This window comes from Thamnophis sirtalis, unplaced genomic scaffold (assembly GCF_051295495.1).
Source record: "Thamnophis sirtalis isolate CommonGarterSnake01/CBP01778 unplaced genomic scaffold, rThaSir2_p1.2 scaffold_3, whole genome shotgun sequence".
NCBI classification, from domain to species: domain Eukaryota; kingdom Metazoa; phylum Chordata; class Lepidosauria; order Squamata; family Natricidae; genus Thamnophis; species Thamnophis sirtalis.
This window is the reverse complement of record NW_028261383.1, coordinates 79,843,354-79,862,734: the sequence shown is the minus strand read 5'-3', so window position 1 is coordinate 79,862,734 and position 19,381 is coordinate 79,843,354. Positions and strand designations below refer to the sequence as shown.

The window sequence follows — 19,381 nt, the reverse complement described above, 5'->3', positions numbered from 1 at the left end:
TTTTGAACCTTAACAAATGTAGCACCTTTCTTATACGTAATATAAAGTTAATTTTAAAATAAAATAATATGTATTAGGAAAAAAATGATTGCGTCTCCTACTGGAAAAAAATAGGAGGCTCCAATTTTTCTGGAGAAAAAAAGATTAAGCAGATAACAAGCGAATGTCAAAATGTATATTCTTCTACATTAATATTATCAGCAATTTCAATTAATTTTTGATTTTATAATTTGTATTGTTTATAAGGGGTTTATTGAAGGTTTTCCTGTATTGAAATAGGATTGTCTATTTTTTAATCTGTCATGAATATTTTCAATTGTGTCTTTCCATCTTTATTTTTTGTATTGTTTAAAGTTATAATATATTAAAAATAATTATTCTGAATTTGTTAACAAAGGGTTCAAGCAAAAACTTTTTCCCAACCCTTTCCTGTTTCGGGATTTTCACATGGCCATCAAATGCAAAGCACAGATTTTCTTTATACTTCCCACTTCATCCAATCACATGCTGATCTTGGAAAGCTCTATTACACTACATTTTGTCATCAGCTGTTACATAACAGGGTAGTTATGGGAAAAGGGACAGATTGATTCTCTTTTAATAGACCAGTACCTGGCAAAGAAACACAGCGCTTTGAGAGCAAAGCCAAAATATTCTACCTTAACATTGTGTAAAATGCAGCTGTTGCTCTTAGCATGTATCACACATGGTGGCAGGTTCCACTTGTTTTTCATTGTATTTGCCTAGTTGCTGCTGTTCTTGATCATCATCATCATCATCATCATCCTCTTATAACATGTAAATGCTCCCCAACTCTACTTCTTACAGTAAAGCTTACCAAAGCATGATGCAACAAGGGCTTTTGTTTATCAGCCAACCTGTCACGGAAACTGACACTGATTTATGGACAAAGAAGGGGTGCCTGGGCCAAGATCACCCCTTTAGTCCTCAGGATTAAGGCAAGACTACTGCTTGGGTCTACCTGCTCCTTGTCCAACATCTTAACTACAACATACTGGCTTTTTTGTGTGTGCAAGTACAAGGATTAAGACTTCCTAAAGGAGACAACCTTATATAATAAAGGAGGGCTCTAGTATTTAAAATACTTATAGAAGTAATATTCTTACTTACCCTTTACCAAGGCTGGAACAGTTCAAACCATAGGAGTTATTGCTATCACCATTTGTAATGACTGAAGAGGCAGATACTGAAGAGCAAGAGCTTGTTGGTGTTTTTGAAGAGGTAGCTAGATTTCTGCTAGGTGCAGTACATGATCTAGGAAAAGGCATTAAGGTAGCACTCATAATTTCTTAAACACTGGCTTTGGAATTGGGGTTTTGATAAGTGTTCATTATTTTATTTTTTCTGTATTTTTTAATACAATAGGACAAAGTATGACAAGGAATCAAATTTAAGAGATAGCTAAGGATATTCTAGATTTTTGAATCAATCCTTTTCACATAGAAACTTTTCCAACCATCTAATACCAAACGGAATGTTTATTTTTCTTAATGAAGAAACCTAACTCCAGTAAAAATTTCTAACTGTGTATTTTCAACCTTTAGATGCTATAACGTTTTATATCTGAAACTATATTTTTTTTGAAAGATGGAAATTTAAAAGCTAATATTTTAATTTCTCTCAATCACTAGAATTGAGAGGATCACTTATAGTGAGATGCATAGTTTTATTTAGAATACAGAAATGTAAGAAATGAATAGTTACATAATCTTCCTCCAAACAAAATTATTTCATAGTATGTTACCAAATAAAGTTGTAATTACTATATAATACCTTCCCCTCACTTAGTGACCTCAATCCATTCCAACAACTTTGTTGTCAAGTAAAATGGCGGCTAAGCGAACGTGTGACTGAGAGAGGGGTACTCTGAAGATCATGGATTGCTGCCATGTCAGTCAATTAAAATTCTCTTGTTGTGTCCTGGGTCTGATAATTCCATCTTTTTATGTCTTGAATGTAGAGAAATTGCTTTAAAAAGTTATCTCTCCCTGAGTTGTTTTTCTCCCAGCATTTCCATAAAAATAGCCCTAACCTCAAGTTACCAAGCTCAGCCTTGTAATCTTAATTAGAAACCTCCAGGCCCTCCACTACTGCCTAAAAGTGACTAGCTCCTAATAGGTTTCATAAATGTCAGGCTCATAAATGCCACAGTGACCAGATGATGAGTTTTTTACTCCATTTATTACCATATTTGCAAACAATGACTAACCAAGACAATCACCAATGAGCTGTGTATTATTGGAATTTCTTAGCTTCTTAGGTCAGATTTATTACTGACTTTAAAATAAATCTAACCAAAATAGATTCTGTTAAGGTGGTTACAGTACATTATTAATTCACATATTTAAATGATGAGCTCATTAGTTCTGATTACATAATGCAATGTGCAACCTTGGTTTGGCAATCAGGTTTTGCAAACACTTATTTGAGCCACAGAACATGAAAAGTGAAAGAGAAATGCTTACTTTGTCAGAGAAGATTGTCTAGGCCAGGAACCATCTTCATTTTTCATTTCTATCAACACTACCTAGCAGGATAAAAATAGTCAACAGTGTTATACAAAAATACTAATGCTACATGGAGCCCAATTAAATCATTCCCAATCCTGAAACAAGCAGCTACTATTTTAAAAATTAGCACCTACATATAGTATTTCAATGAACTTTTTCAGGTCACTCCAACCATACTATCACACAACAGCTGTCACATAGGACCTGATTTTCAGAGGGGTAACCTTCCATATGAATATTACTAGAGAAGAATGCACACTACTCCATAATCTTTTTTTTTAATATTTTGTAAAAATTTATGACCCTAGAAATTGCAATCTGTTTAAGTAACCCCAGAAACAAAAATATATCTTGATTTCTTACCTGTCCCTGATAGAGTCCTGCATCTTGTACGGTGCTATCGAGTTTGCTTAATTGTTCATAAGCATTACTTGTACATTTGTTCCACAGTCTGACTTCAGTACCATCAGGAATATTAAACTGCTTTCGCATTTCCTTTTCAATAGTAGCTGATAAAACAAACATATAATTACATGGAAGGCTGTAATGGCTTATTAAAAGTACATAAACTGGTTTATTCTATGGCACATGTTTCATCTGGATTATTATTTTTAATCTAATGAATATATTTCTGATTCAGCATGCACAAAGTGCTTGGGTAATTCTCATATTGTCCTAATTGCTCTTGGGGTATGTGCATGTGCGGGCACACACACACACATATGTTATTACACATATTTGCATACTATCCTATTTGCCTTTGGTGTGTGTGTGTATAAAAATTTGAGCAAAAAGTATGAGTCATTTTGGTTTAAAAATGAAGTTATGGCTTCTGGAACAGAACCTAGCATATTACAAAGTATAATTGTCTAGAAACAGGATTTTTATATGAAAAAGGGCAAATACAAAGTTCATTATAGATATGGAAGATAGGAAATATTTGGAATATTATAAATTCAAAAATGAGTTTAAAAAAACAACCATAATAATGTATATTTAATGCAGTCAATTAAAATTAGACAGCTAATTTGGTGCAGTAATTAAGGCATTGGGCTAGAAACTGAAAGACCATGAGTTCTAGTCTTGCCTTAAACATGAAGTGAGCGGAGTGACCTTCCAGTCACTCTCTCTCAGCCCTAGAAAAAAGGCAAGGGCAAACGACTTCCACAAAACTTTGCCAAGAACACTGCAGGTGCCAAATAAAATTGAATTGAAATGAAATGAAATAAAATAAGACTTACAGAAAAATATAATTGTCCAATTTAATTCTTAAACTTTACAATTCAATATCATGCATTATACTCACCAATCGTATCTGCTTTGCTGAAATAAGAATCCACAAGATTTGTAGGATCACTGTTCTGACACAACTTCAACTCCAAAAGATAAACCTCTACTTTACAGTGCTTAACAAACAATCCATACTCCACAACCTATTTAAAAAACATCACTTATAAAAGTATGTTTCAAAAAGAATGAGATCATGGGCTTTATCTGCAGTCAAAATTATATTTGTGCTTATAAATAAATCAACCTAGTCTTATGTCAAAATATAAATATAATCATTTTATGTTTATGTCAAAAAATTGAAAAGTGGCAACACAGACTCATTTAGAACTAAGGGCAAGACATGAGCAATGAAAAAAGAACTAGTAGTATACAAAACATTTTAAACCCACATGCATTGATTGTTCTTATCCATACCCACACTCTGAATTGCTTTAAATTCAAACTGCCCCACTGTGATTACAAAAATGGCATTTTTGCATCTGAAATAACATGGCTCACATTTGAAAATGCTCAATTTGAAAGGTTTTCTGCATGTTGCCCTAAACAGAAACTTTCTTACTTTTCCTGATCTGTTTAGGGAAGTTAGAAAATATTCCACTTGAGAACAAAGACCTCAACAATCAAGAGCTAAGTTTTGTTTTTGGAAGTTTTAAATTTTAATTTATATAGCCCCCCATGTCATGCTTATGACACTTTTGTTAAATTATAAGTACAACTTCTGATTATAGCCAATGAATCTCTATGGGCAGTATAAAAGCTTTGAAGGGGAACTTGCAAAACACCTCTCCCTGAAACCCTGAGGAAGCTGCAGCCTCCTGATGGCTGGATACATCTGATTTGAGGGTATCTCTTTAAGTATGTGAGTGTAAAGGAGATTGTTAGCTCTCCAAGAGACATGTTTTCTGTGAATAGACATGCATGCAACCTAGGAAGACCAGAAGAGCAATCTTCCTGAGCCTTTTAGAGGACATGCCAGTGGAATGAGATGAACAAATAACAGGAGTTTCCATCTGTTTATGTTTCAGACACCCTGAAATAGTACTTTCTGTCCAAGCCTGAAGCAGAACAAAACCTATCCTCTTATTCTCCACATACTTGAACAAAAATAGAGATACGCTCTTGGAAACAATGAAATACTATATGGACAATATCAGGAACAAAATTTACTCTGCATATTCCACATGTCTTTGAGGATGCTACAGTGCAGCATTCCTTAACATCAGAATTGTGATATTGGATTAAAAAAAAGCAGACAGAGGAACTGCAACAGCAAGAAAGCACCTAATCATATTTGTGTGCCTTAAGCTGTAATTTGACTACTATGCTACCATGACACTTGTCATGTCCAATTATGCAAGCTGAGAAAAAGAAGAAAAGAAGATACATACAAAAAGTAGAAAGCACCCTGCCAGGCTGGCAAAGCGTTCAAAGTTAGAATAAAAACTGCACAGTGGGAAACAGCAGACAAGGTAGTGGAAGGGAGAAATAATCAGTGTGAATGCCAAATGCACAAAACGTCTTAACGCTGTCTCTTGGCACTCTCTATACGATAGTAGAATTGAAATATTTTCACCACAGTTTCTGCATTAGTCCATGCACTAAATTAGAATAGCATGGCATCCCATGCTATGAACTCAGATAATGCAAAGAAAAAATAATGATATCAGAGGTACAGACATTAGCCCCCTAAACTGCAATTTAAGGGTGTATCCATTCTCTTGGGCTATCCATGGTGCAAAATTCTCATTAGAAGACTCATTAGAGGAACATCTACTTTCTTCCACATTATGCTGCAATTGACAAAAAGCATGTCAACCGGAATTTGATTTAATATTTTATATATTCATATTATTCTTTACTTGTTGTTCAAAGTTTTCATTGAATGTCCCTGGTTCCTCCCATGTTTACTGTTGCATCTTGCCATTTTATTAAGCCCTCTTTAATAAGAAGCTACAAATTAAAATCAATATGCTCCCACATTCCTCAAATTTCCCTTCCTTTTAATACACAGATGTCAAACATATAATTATGAAGTATGAACATTCAAATATTGGGACAGACTTAATAAAATTTTAAAAAACAACCAATTTTAATCCAATGACATGTGGAAATTTAGTCAACTAACTCTTCAAGCCATTAAAATACTTCTATATAAAAGGCTTCAGAATTAGGGTTTTAAAATAAAGCAAGCCTTCAACATGCAATAGAATATAAAAATACATTAATGTAAGGTAATAGAATGTTTTTTAAACTTTTCTTCATCTTTGATTTAAAAAAAAAATCTATTACCTTACATGAATGTGTTTACTCTGCTTCATATACAATAGATGGAAGTAAGTATGTAATGGACCTCACTATGTTAATTCTGAAGTTTAGATTAATAACTAAATATACAAGATATAAGCACTGAATTTTTTTATATCTTATATTAGCTATTGTGTGAAAATAGGCAGCTTTCTCCATTTCAGTTCTTCAATTTTACATCCAAGTGTAATACACTACAATTTACATTCACATTACATGTGATCAGTTGTGCTATTTATAATTTAAAAGTGTGTTTCCTCTGACAAACTTAGAGAAAATGTATACAATTTCTATAAATATGCAAAAAAGCCTTCTCTATAATCTTCTAAATGCCTAGGAGATACAAGGAACACAAATACTTACTTTTCTCACAATTGGCTTCTGTCCTTCCATACAACCATACCAATTTACTAGTTTATCCCAAGCTTCAGTAGGAACCAGTACATAATCCAATTCATCGATGAGGTGCTCTTTTAAAGTTTGAGTTTCTGAATCTAAAAAAAGAAAGGGGGACATAGGACTATGGGCTATTTCATTCACTACATCAAAATAAATCTCGACACAAACTACATTACAGAGAAAATTTTTTTTAAAGAACCAGCAGAATATTTAATTGCCCCCAACAGCCAGGGTGAGGATAATATGATGGAGCTGAAAAGGAAGGGCAGTGGTGCAAGTGATGATTTCCTGTGCAAAAAATGACAGCTGCTGCCTAATGACTTCTTGCTTATGATATAAATTTCAGTTCCAATTAGGGTTAAGTGAGGATTACTATATTATTTTAATCTATGCAGGTAGTCCTCAACTTATAACCATTTGTTTAGGGACTGTTCAGTTACAGCAGCACTGAAAAAATGACCTATCACCAGTTTTCACACTGCAGCATCCCTATAATCACATGATCAAAACTCAGGCACTTGGCAACTGACATATATTTATGACAGCTGTCCCAGTGTCATGTGATTGCCATTTGTAACCTTTCCAGCTGGTGTCCAACAAAGTAAAGTCAATGGGGGAAGCCAGATTCACTTAACTGCATGATTCACTTAACAACTGCAGTGATTTGCTTAACAGCTGTGACAAAAAAGGTCATAAAATGGGGCAAACCCCACAACAACTGCTTTGCTTATTAATTGAAATTTTGGGCTCAATTGTGGCTCTAAGTCAAGGATGACCTGTAATGAATTGGTATGTACTACTGAATCCATCATATACTATGGATATTTCTATTTCAGAACTGTATCTATAATGGGAGAACTCAGATTTATAAATACACTTCATGTGCTACAATAGAAACCCACCTTGAGGTAAAAAACAATAGTACAAAAAAAGAAAAAGGAAAAGCAGATATGTAGAGAGATTTGCCTTTTTTCAAGCAGGCATTATACAAACTAAGACAGCTAATATAAAGGCATCAACAATTCAGTTTTGAGTTCTTAGCATAACTTAGAGTAATGAAATGATAAGAAAGAAAAAGTTATATGGGAAGCCATAGATAAAATGTTTATTTAAGGTTGAGAAAACTTTCAGAGCTTTTTCAAGGTCAATTATAATTGCCACATACTCAAAGTGAGGTTTTTTGGTCCATATCCACATTAAAAAAATCACATCTGTTCTCAAACATTAGAACATTTTTAATAGTTTTTTTTAACATGTCAAAGTTTCATTTTCAATTAAACAGTGTATTGTCTTGGTATAGTTTGAAAGATAGTAATCATAATGTTTACAACAATATTCATTACACTGATATTAATTCTACAATAATAAAAATAGTAATCATAATATTTACTTCTCTATTTTAACCAATCTCCCTTATTTCATTAATCTTTTTCTTATATCTCTATGTTTCTAATTTCTGTTTTTCTTATCTAACCATTGATAAAATAAATTCCCTATAATAATTCAGTTTGTTCCTTTTCCTTAATTGCAAATGTTAATCTATTCATTTCTGCACATTCTAATATTTTTTAATCACATTATCATCTGTAAGGTTTTTTGTCCATTTTTTTTTTTTTTTTTTGCTTTTGGGCATGTTCACCACATATGATAGTACGAACCAGGTATCTGATGGCATTTCCAGCATTTAATTGACATGTTCTTAAACATCTTTGCCAATCTTGAGGGTGAGAAGTGCCATCTATAAAACATTTTATGTAAGTTTTCTTTATATGCCGTTGACATCGTTAATTTCTAATTCCTATGCCATAATTTCTGCCAGTTACCTGTCCAAAGTTTTTAGCCCATATTATCATTGTCTCCTTTCATTTTTCATCTTCCATTTTAATACTTAATAACTATATATTTTATTAGTTTCTTATCTGTCCCTGTTAGTATCTGGTCTAGTAAACATTAGAACATTTTAACTAGTTTTAACTGCAGGAGGATCTAATGCACGCAAAACTGTCATAGGATCACCTGCCTTCCCCTTTTTGAGTGCTTTTCAAAATCAGTTCTGGGTAATTCTTACCGGTAAAAAGTCCAGAGTTGTCAACTGGTCCTGGGAAGAGGTTGGGTTCTCCAACGTTGTACAAATCCCAAGTTTCAAAGCCCACATATTTCTTCCACTGCTTGAACCACCGACTGTCAATCAAATACCTGCCACAAAAGCAAGATATATATACTTTAAAAAAAACCAAAAGCCAGAGATGGAGAGAAGATGGGGGGGGGACCAAAAAACCCCGAAGGAGCGAAGGAAGCACGAGAATGATTCATCAACGAACAGCTGAGGCTTCCGAGACCTTTTCGGAACAGAAACCGAGCGCTCCAAGGCGGCCCCCGCGCCCGCCTCAAACGCGGCCTCCTTCAGAAATCAGCGGCCACAGTGTCGGCGGACGGGAGTACGGAGGGAGGGGGGGGCGGACGGCCTTGCCCTGAACCTGACACCAGAGGACGGGCCGGGAATAAGCCGCCCTCGCGGCCTCCTTCTCGCCGCTGGCCCCCAACCCGGCTGCAGGCTCACCAGGATTCTCCCGGCCGCAGAGCCGTCTTCAGAAGTGGCATAAGCTCAGCGCGCTGCATGGCGGCCTCCGGCCTTAAACTAGTAGGGGCTCCTCCGCCCTCTAATCCTACTTCGGCCGCCGCCATGACTGTGCGCCCTGCCGGCCGGCCGGCCATCCTCAACCGCGGAAATGCCTCCTCTTCGCTGGGGAGCGCACCGAAAGGCCACTGCGCAGGCGCGACGTTGTTCGGGTTGAGAACGTCGGTCAGGCGACGTCCGCGGAAGGTGATCCTTCTTCGGGGCGGAGGCCTGGTTGCGTAACCCGGGAGGCTCGAGGACGGCGTTCTGTCTCTCTCCAAGTAACGGAAGCTAGCCTCGTTCTTTCGGGACGCGGTGGGGGCTTCCCGCCCCGCACTTTGGAAAGCCCTCGCCTCCGTCGCGTCATTTTTGAGTCAAAGGTGGTTTTTCAGGAGGCAACTGGCCTTTTTCGCTTCTCACTCAAGACCGCTGGTCATTTGCATCCTTTTAGAGCAATGGTTCTCAACCTTCCTAATGCCGCGACCCTTTAATACAGTTCATGTTGTGGTGACCCCCAACCATAAATTTCGTTGCTACTCTATAACTGTACTTTTGCTACTGTTATGAATCGTAATGTAGATATTGATATTGGAAGACTGCTATCATATCACCCTTACCTCCTTCTTTTCATTCAACCAAACATACCCACTTCCTGCAACTGTTGTTCATATGTTTGAGCTTCCAGTCCCCTAATCCTCTTGGTTGCTCTTCTTTGCACTTTTTCTACACTAGAGTCTCCACATCATTTTTTATAGAGGCAGCCAACATCTTGTCTGCTAAATTTTGGGTCTGAAAAGAATCATCCTTGTGGCTGGATAACCTATACAATCATACATAAACAAACACACACACACAAACACACACACACAGAGGCTTTATTCCCACAGCCTCCTTAACTAAGTTGCCTGCAGCTGCATTCACAAACTTGCTCACCCTGCCGGGATGGATCTTCAACTTGGTTTGGGGTTGTTTGCAGGACTGCTCTTAACCTTGGTGGTGGTGGTAAACTTTTTAATTTATTGGGCAAACGTCGTGCATTGTTTATTTTTATTTTTTAAAGTTTTTTATTTTCTCTTTCAAGTTCATTCACAAATATACACTCTTATAATTACCATTACTTATATCATCATCATTAATCATTTATCATTATTTTCTTACAAATATATAGACTACAGTTTGGGTCACTTTCTTGCCACCCCATTTTATTTTGCAACAACCTTGCTCCTTCTATCTTCTCTACCTCCCTTCTCTGCCTTCTTTCCTCCTCTCCTTCCCTTCTTCTTCCCCTCTTTCCTCCCCTCCTCCTCTCTTCTCCTTCTTACCCTCTCTCCTACTCTGGATTCCCCTCTTTTACTCCCTCTGCTTTACCCTTTCTTCCTTTCCATGCTCATTTTTCCTCCTTTCCATTGTTGCCCTTGCTTATTTACTTTCTCTGATGGGTTCTTGGAATGGCATTTCAGGAAACCCAACTTTATATTTTCATACATATCATTTTGTTATATTTTGTTACATTTTGTTACATTTTATTTCTAATAATAATTCCACTTGTATCATTTTTTAAATTGTTATCTTACATTGCATTTTTTTTGCTCTTTCCCTTTGTGCATGGCTTATGGTACTTTTAACAAGCAGGTTTTCATTGTGTGAATGGGGCCAATTCAGGCTCCTGAGCTTGGCTCTTGATGACAGGTATAGTTAAAAGTACTTGGCAGCGGTGTGGAAAACATAGCCGTGCACACGCCCTGCACAATTACAGCCTGGAACAGGACCTAAGCCCCTTCCTCTCTCGCAGGAACACTTTCCCTCCATTATGAAGTCTCCGAGGCTAATTGTATGGGGTGTGCACGTGCACCTATGTTTTTTGCGGTGTGGAGCTGCAGCAATGCTCTGCATGGCCATTCTGGAGCCCATCCGCGGGGATTTCAAGGAATGCAAGGTGGAGTCTAAATTTTAGAGTTGCACTGGTCTCAGCGACCCCTGTGAAATGGTCATTGGACCCCAAAAGGGGTCACGACCCACAGGTTGAGAACCGCTGTTTGAGAGGGTCGTTGAAGCACTTTGGAAATCCGTTCCTACTCCCCACATCATTCCAAGGGTGTTCATCCCAAATTGCATACCTAAAAGTCTGTAGAAATCCTCAGTCATTTAAAAAAAAATACAGGAACAATTAGCATTACTCAGGTGACCCTGAGGACACAGATAACCTCCCAGTGGCCTCAACTCTTTAAAGGGATACAAATGACCAGCTGTCTGCAACGAGCATAAATCCTTCCATTCCCTACCATCCTATCAGAGCTGAAGAAACTTCTTGGATGAGAAGCAAAATGTCTTCAAAGAACAAGAAAGTCCAGTTGCCTCCAGAATAAGCACCTTTGGGACAGCCATGACCTAGATGACTGAAAAAAATCTATAGACTTTCCATTTTTCAGTTAATTCAGCACAAGTGATGTTAGGCACTCGATGTCCTCGTGATTGGTGAAAAGCGCGAACAACCCAAAGATAACTATGGTCCAGTTTTACGTAGCGATGAAGATGTTGATCTAGAAGCCGGAAAACCATGACTTCTAGGCCTCACTTAAGCATGAAAATATACATACATTAAGTATGTTTGTGGCCTTGAGTTGCACATGAAAAGGTGGAATAAAAATACATTCTCTGTAGAATATTCCCCCCTTGGATATTAGGATGTCTCAACCCTGACGGTCTTTTGCAAGACTCTAAAAAACTGGCTATGTACCCTGGCCTGAGGTTCTGAGTGTGTTAAGGGCCCTGTTTCTTGGTTTACTGTAGTGTCACTTGGTTGAGATAGGCAGTTTATGGAAACTGACCGACTGACTGAATAAATAGGCTTTATTCCCATATGATTCTTTGTTTAACTTAACTACAGGTTTTATAATTAACCCATGCAGTTATTTACAGTTTCTTCAGAACCCCAAGCCTTTAATTACAGGATATGGATTGCATAACACACTTGTCTAAAACTTGGCTAGCACGTTTGTGGTAGTGTGTCCGGGAAATATGATCAGTAGGTGGCAACGAGGTAACATAGTAAGCAAACATCCATTAATATTGAAAATGCTATTTTTTTCTTTTGCCTTATTTTATAAATAACTCAAGGCAGCAAACATATCTAATACTCTTTCCTCCTAAACAATTATCCTGAACAATAACCCTGTGAGATGAGTTGGGCTGAGGGAGAACGACTGGCTTAAAATCACTCAGGTGGCTTTCATATCTAAGGTGGGACCTGGACTCACAGTCTCCTGATTTCTAACCTGGTGCTTTAACCAATATGCCCTATGACTTGTACACTTGCCTTTTTCTTTTGTACTTGCCATGTGCACAAAGCACATTAAGCCAGGTAGTTGAAAGACATAGTTCTTATGGTATGATTGGCTTAAACCATTAATATACAGCCGCACTTTTTCCTAACCAGTCTCATAGGGCTGTTGCTTTGGTTTGATGAGGAAGGTGTGTTGGATATGTTTACAGTAGTGTGTCAGGCAAATATGATCAGTAGGTGGCAACCAGATAGCATAGTAAGCAAACATCCATTAATGTTGAGAATGCTATTTTTTTCTTTTGCCTTATTTTATAAATAAATATATTTGTAAAAATAACTCAAGGCAGGATATAAACAAAGTAATCAATACAGGAAATTGATGCTTGTCTTGTTCATTTACTCAATTTAGATAGTCTTCTATCCTGTATTGATGGCTCTGTATATATCAGAAATATATTTATTGGACAACAGCTATGTTTGTCATTTATCAAATTTATACGGCCATCCATCTTACAAATGATTCTGGGCGGTGTACAGCAAAAAAGGTATTAAAAAAATAAACTCATCAAATGGAGTCATAATAGCAATAGCAATTAGACTTATATACCGCTTCATAGGGCTTTCAGCCCTCTCTAAGCAGTTTACAGAGTCAGCATATTGCCCCCAACAATCCGGGTCCTCATTTTACCCACCTCGGAAGGATGGAAGGCTGAGTCAACCTTGAGCCAGTGAGATTTGAACAGCCAAACTGCAGAACTGCAGTCAGCTGAAGTAGCCTGCAATGCTGCATTTAACCACTGCGCCACCTCGGCTCTTTAAAAAATAAAAATAAAAAAATAAAATAAAATAAATGTTAGGCAGGCTATTACTTCCTGATTTTGATTGGCTGGGGAATTCTAGGAATTGAAGTTTGCATATCTTAAAGGCTTAAGATATTTTGTATTATGTCATAAAATATTTTATAAAATTTGCCAAATTTCAGTTCCACAGGAATCATGGATTTTGGATGCATTCTGTTAACTACTTCATTTCAGGTATCTTGGTTAAAAAGGTTTTGCTCTATGACACATCATTTGTCCCACTTATAGACATACAGGTAGTCCTCGACTTACAACTTTCTGTTTAGTGACCAAGTTACAATGGCATTGAAAAAAGTGACTTCATAACCATTTTTCACACTTACTAGTTATAGCCTTTTTGATCAAAATTTGGACACTTGGCAACTGGCTCATATTTATGATTATTACAGTTACCTAGGGTCATGTGATCACTTTTTGCAACCTTCTGACAAGCAAAATCAATCGGGAAACCAGATTCACTTAACAGCCATGTTACTAATTTAACACCTGCAGTGATTCATTTAACAACCATGATAAGAAAGGTTGTAAAATAAGACAAAACTCACTTAACTGTCTTGCTTTAGTAGTAGTGTAGACAGAAAAAGAAAATGCTGTAAATATTATCACTTTACAACTAATCCAGCCTTTATTTCCTTTGTTATAAGAACATTGAGTAAATTACTTACCTGAATCAGTCATATTATATGAAAATGTCCATCTTTGCTTAAGTACACAAGCAGTCTGTAAGCTATGATGAACTTTCCAATTTAAAATGTCTCTTCCAAATACAAGATGGAGAACTTATTTGTTCTTCCCCTCCATCTGATGCTTGACTACAGCTAATATTTCTTTTCCTTAGTCAGTGACAGAATAATTGTAGGGAGAGGCCCTGTTAATTTCCTGAAGGCCATAAATTCTCAAAGTTTGAAGATAATTGTTTTCACCATTCTTCTTCATTAAAGTCCTTTGTAATACCTGATATGGTAGGAATTTGTAATGCAGTACCTGCAGTCATCATTTCATATATTTTAGAATGGCATTGACATTATTTACAAAATAAAAAATGTAGTCATCACAAAACCCACCAAATTTCACATTTCAGCATTTTTGCCTTATGTCTTAGGATTTCTTATGCCAAGAAATGTGATCTTGTATTTCCTATTTTGAGAGATCTTTTGATGTCTCATGATACATGGTGCCTAAAATATTTAGTGTTAGGTAGTAGTAGTAGATGATTTATTAAATTTGCCACCCGTCTTGCTTTAAAGCTAGTATTCTTGCAAACTAGTTGTGTAAACCACAAACAATTGCCTTAATATTTTGAACATTTTGAAACTATCCCTCCAGAGAAACTCATTTGCTGCCTAGAACTATAATTTCCCAAATTTGATCAACCTTTGATTTATGTGGATTTTGGAGTTGCTATTAGTTATTTGCTTCAGTTTTGCATGTAATGTTATACTTTGCTTGTAAATGATGATGATAAATACTCTTGAGCTGAAGAGTCACTGATACTTTATTGGAACATGGAAATGGCTTGTTATGACCTTCTTCTTTAGGCTATATCTTTAGAATTGCTTGGTAATCTCCAATGCAGTATTCATAGGTCCATCTCTTCTTGGATTTTAAAGGTTGGTCAGCCAAAATCAAGTATATATTGCTACTACTTCCTATAAGGTGATTATATGTGTCTATAAATAAGATTTTGATTCCTGGCAACTGTCTGGACAAATCTCCAGTTTTCTTGACAAGGTTTTCACAAGGTTGCCCTTGCCTCTTTCCAAGGGCTGAGAGAATTCAGAATGATTATCACCTATAAAACTCTTTACAGCTGTAAAGAGTACAGCTGTATTAGGCATCACTTTCAAGATTAACTCTGCCCAACCAGTGATATCTTGCTGAGAGGTACACTACCCCCACCCCCCAAAAAATGTTTAACAGGATGTGAATGAAGCAGATCTTTCCTCTCAGGGGCTACTTCTCTGGAGCTCTGTACCCAGTCTTATAGTACCTTATAAAAGCTAGGAGGGAGAAGCTATCAAAACCTCGTCCCCCAGGCTTTCATCTTCAGATGAATGTTTTACAGAATCTGTTATTTTTCCTCAATTTTAACTGATATTTATACTGTTATATGGCTGCCTGGAATCTCAAGGTTGGATGGGCTATAAAATTTATAAAACATAAATCAGACTGAAATAGTTTGAAAGCACTCAGGGACACTGAATAGTTAACAGTTTCAAGATTTTATTGGTGCATGGTGGCATGGAAAGCAGATTCCAAACTGTTCTACTTGCTATAATTTACAACTTCACATGCAAAATTTTAAAAGTACATCAGGTGCTTATCAAGTATTTAGAAGAAGCACCATCATAAATAAAATTTTGATGGAGAGTAGAATCTTACCAGCAGAACAGTTAGTGAATCACAGCAAAACAAGAAATGTAGAAAAGAGCACAACATTTAAGACTACCTCACATTGTAGAAATCTTTCTAAGTACACTTCAGTTCTATTCCCCTTCGTTTGAATGATTTGCAGATTGGTTAAAACAAATTTTCTCTCTGCTACATCAGAGGTTAATGACACCCATAATATGAACTTCAGACCAATGACTGTCCTGAGTAATCTTTAAGCTTTTTAAAGAAGAGTTATAAGTTTACTTTATATCACAGAGAAGCTTTACTGCTACAATATATAAAGCAACTATCTTCTACATTTTCTAGATTTATGAATTTAGTTTAACATGGAAAGTTATAGTTAAATTTACATTATGGGTAGCATTATACACTTTTAAAAACCTAGATCAAAGCAGAGATGTAGGGAAGTTTTATCAAGATTTTATCTGGTCCAATCTAGACGTTTTGCTGAAGCAGCTTTTCAATGTCATCCTTCATCTTGATAGTTTCAAATTTTCTGCTGTATCGTTTGAAAGGCACCCCATCACGACCAATGAGAAACTTTTCAAAATTCCATGCGATGTCACTGCGGCACACAGGAGACCAAATTATGAACTTTGGATCGGTCATCAGAGACACAGGATCATCATGTGGGACAGGCAATGATTCTTTCAGGAACTTGAAGAGAGGATGAGCTTTTTCCCCATTGACTTCACACTTCTCAAACACAGGGAAGTTGGGCACATAGCCATTGCCTGGACGGACATATTTCAGGGAATTCAGGATCTCTTCATTGGTGGCATTTTCCTGTAACAAGGCAGAAAGGCATATGATTTACATCCAGACATGATCATTATAGCATTAGCAGAGCTGCCAATTGTTTCACAATACAGCCACCTTTTTCTTCTATTAATAGCTATGCTGCAGTGCAAATATTTTTACCCAGAAAATATCAATTATTTCACCTACAAGTGCTTTTTTCAAAGTTTTATCTGTTATGGTAGTTATGCAGCTTCTGAAAACAACTGGTGCACAGAAACAATATTTCAGTTAGTGATTCTGCCTAATGCAATTGAATTACCCAGTACTAACTCCTTATGCACACTTATAGAAAAACTATCAAGCCAAGTAATTTGCTCCAGTGATACAAGTGATGTTGCTAAGTATTAACTTCACTAACACATGACTTTCCTCTATCCTTACTAGCTGCATCGCTCCTATTAATGTACTTTCACATCTTAGATCCTATTTTTGCAGTGATGTGTCATTTTTTTTTGTTATAAATCCTCCTACATGCTCCTCTTAGTGCAGCTACAAGAAATCTTTACTGAGAATTTCCACAGGCAAGTTGCAGAAAGTAGCACAATTTAGCACTGGAATAATTTAGGTTGGAATCTTTGGGTTACAGTTCGCTTCTGAAGAGTTATAAACTTATTCAAGTTTGATATATCTCATCGTTTGCGAAGCATATATTTTAATTGCTGGTTAGGCTGCTCGTCACTGTACCTGCCTCATTCCAGTCCAAAAGAAGAACCTGCATATATCAAACCTAGATATTAGTAGTTTAAAGTTACATTGTTATCTCATAGAAAGAACTGATTTGCAAACAGTTTTTTTCTCTTCTCTAATTCAAATAATTGGTAACTTCTATAAATCTTGTTACCCCAGACCAACTTGCAGAAGCCTAAATTCTACAAAACCATTTTCCCCTAGAGAATTTGTACAATAGGAAAGATTGTAAAAATGACTAGACCCTCCATTGCATAACTTCAGAGTAATTATCCTAATAGGGAAAGCAAGGCAATTGTGCAATAACACTTGGTTTATGTCTTTTTCTCCGGAGTGTAAAGCAGTTCTCCAAGGCACCCACTCTGAATTGTTGCGCATTATTTCCTGTTGGGACTTCAATGCATCACAGAGAATAAGTCACACACACCCTTCCCCACCATACAACTCCCACGCCCTGAGAGGACCTTAAGGACGAGCCTTTCCAAGAGAAGCTAAGGCAACGGAGCCCCCACTTCCAATATCTGCGTAAATTTACCGGTGGGTTTAGTTATTTCTATCCGAGGGCTTTAATTACCCTCAGCCGGTCAGAACCTTCTGGAAACACGGAAGTAATTAAAAAAAAACCATCTTCAAACTGTTGTACTTTTCTAACATCTCCAAACAGGCCATATAGTCTTGTTTGCAGCTAGGAATGTTTTAAAGAGCCTACACTCCCGCTCCTAAAGCGAGCCTCTACAAGCCTAGGATTGCGACCATTCACGCAACCTTCGTCCCGCTCAACTTTCAAAAACTGCTCCACAATGAAAGGTCTATGGAGATTCTCAGTCATCCAAGCTCTCTTCTTCAGCTCTCATCCAAGAAGCTTCTTTCGCTCAGAGCTGAAGAAGCTTTTTGGATAAGAAGCGAAAGGTCTTCAAAGAAAAACCAGAAAGTCCAGTTGGCTCTTGAGAGAAATATGGAGTCTTGGGACTCCATAGTGAAGGAGCTCCGAGGCTGCCTTTTTTTCACCAACAGCGGAACGAGCTCTTCCGCCCCCAAGGCTTGTCACCCGCGGATACCTTACCTGGTGACCAAACTGGTTAGAGGGGAAAGCGAGGACGGTGAGTCCTTTAGACCCGAAACGTTCCTGCAGTTCACGGAACTGAGTGAAGTCCCGGGTCGTTGTGCCTCAGAGCGAAGCCACGTTGGCAACCAGCAACACCTTTCCTTGCAGCGAGCCCAGGTCAATGGGCTCCGAAGTCCCTAGCTGGACCGCCTTCATGCCGGCCAGCGCATACCTCGAAACACCAGCCATTGCAACGGTACGGGAGGACCTGCAAGAACTGCGCGGGCAACGCGCAATTTTGCCTCGTTTAAAAGCACAGCGTCGGCTCCACCCCGCTCCTTTCTCCCAATTCGAAACGGCTGCGGCCACTTTAAGCTACTCCTCCCGCTACGAGAACGCCAGGCATGCGCGATTCCCATTATTTGCAAAGAGATGATGGAAAGGAGCTGTTGTGTGCTTGCGGTCGGTGGTGCTTTGGTTTAAATTAATCAAAACATTGAAAGAGGCCTAGTCTTAAGTTTTCATAAAGGAAACGGCCATTTTATTACTTGCCAAGTGAGCTCATACGGTAAACAGTACTTTCCCAGCCCCCTTTTGTCATAAAAAGGATAAGAAAAAAAAGGACCAAGGATAGTCACGTAGCCTGAAAACCCTTGGGACAAGTGCCAACTTCTCGGCGCTCCTTTCTCGGGAAAGGTCGTTGCAAGGTCGATTAGCAAATCCCAGCAGCAGATTACTACTATACAGGAGTCTGAAAGCGATGCTAGGACCTTTCACTAGTTGCTAATTTGCTTCCAGGGACAATCCAGCTCCTGGCACTTTTATCCTTAAAGCCGTAAATATTTGATGGGGGCAGAGGCTGGAAGGATTCAGATTTCAAGGCTCAAAAAATGCAGAAATATCTAAAACGCATTTTACTTTTTTAAAAACGTTTTTGCCTTTGTGACATACCTGGCTTATATAAGTGGGGCTTGCTATGGGCTTTGGTAATGTAGAGGTCAGAAATTTGTTTGCTCAGACTTTTTGCTTTTTGAGTTTGTAAATTGCACTACACTATACCTTAACCATGATGTATGAAGAAACCACATTTCACTGGATTCACTATAGTTAAAGACTGTTTGTTGTGAGGATACAATTGAAGGAGGAAGTACTGGGCATGGCACCCTGAAC

At 37.6% G+C, this 19,381-nt stretch overlaps 2 protein-coding genes across 3 annotated transcripts in view; both read right to left on the bottom strand.

Moving 5' to 3' along the window:
• The window catches only part of USP4 (ubiquitin specific peptidase 4), a 41,115-nt gene extending 31,847 nt beyond the window's left edge, over positions 1-9,268 (bottom strand). The window contains exons 1-7 of one of the 2 annotated variants that reach the window (XR_015695923.1): positions 9,085-9,268; positions 8,593-8,720; positions 6,489-6,619; positions 3,838-3,964; positions 2,895-3,040; positions 2,487-2,548; positions 1,132-1,275 (exon numbers count right to left, since the gene is read on the bottom strand). Coding sequence is in view for 1 of the 2 variants with exons in the window: in XM_087709280.1 (XP_087565406.1) it covers positions 1,132-1,275; positions 2,487-2,548; positions 2,895-3,040; positions 3,838-3,964; positions 6,489-6,619; positions 8,593-8,720; positions 9,085-9,239 (893 nt within the window). In the remaining variant the exon portion in view is untranslated. The remainder of the gene's footprint in view (positions 1-1,131; positions 1,276-2,486; positions 2,549-2,894; positions 3,041-3,837; positions 3,965-6,488; positions 6,620-8,592; positions 8,721-9,084) is intronic. The other variant, XM_087709280.1, reaches the window with a different exon arrangement.
• Positions 9,269-15,490: 6,222 nt separating this feature from the next.
• On the bottom strand, positions 15,491-18,548 carry GPX1 (glutathione peroxidase 1). The gene is made up of 2 exons (XM_014053835.2): positions 18,230-18,548; positions 15,491-16,464 (listed from the first exon to the last, which is right to left on the bottom strand). Exons 1-2 carry the CDS (start codon positions 18,458-18,460, stop codon positions 16,114-16,116), a joined length of 582 nt encoding a protein of 193 aa, XP_013909310.2. The 5' UTR covers positions 18,461-18,548; the 3' UTR covers positions 15,491-16,113.
• Between the last annotated feature and the right edge of the window lie 833 nt (positions 18,549-19,381).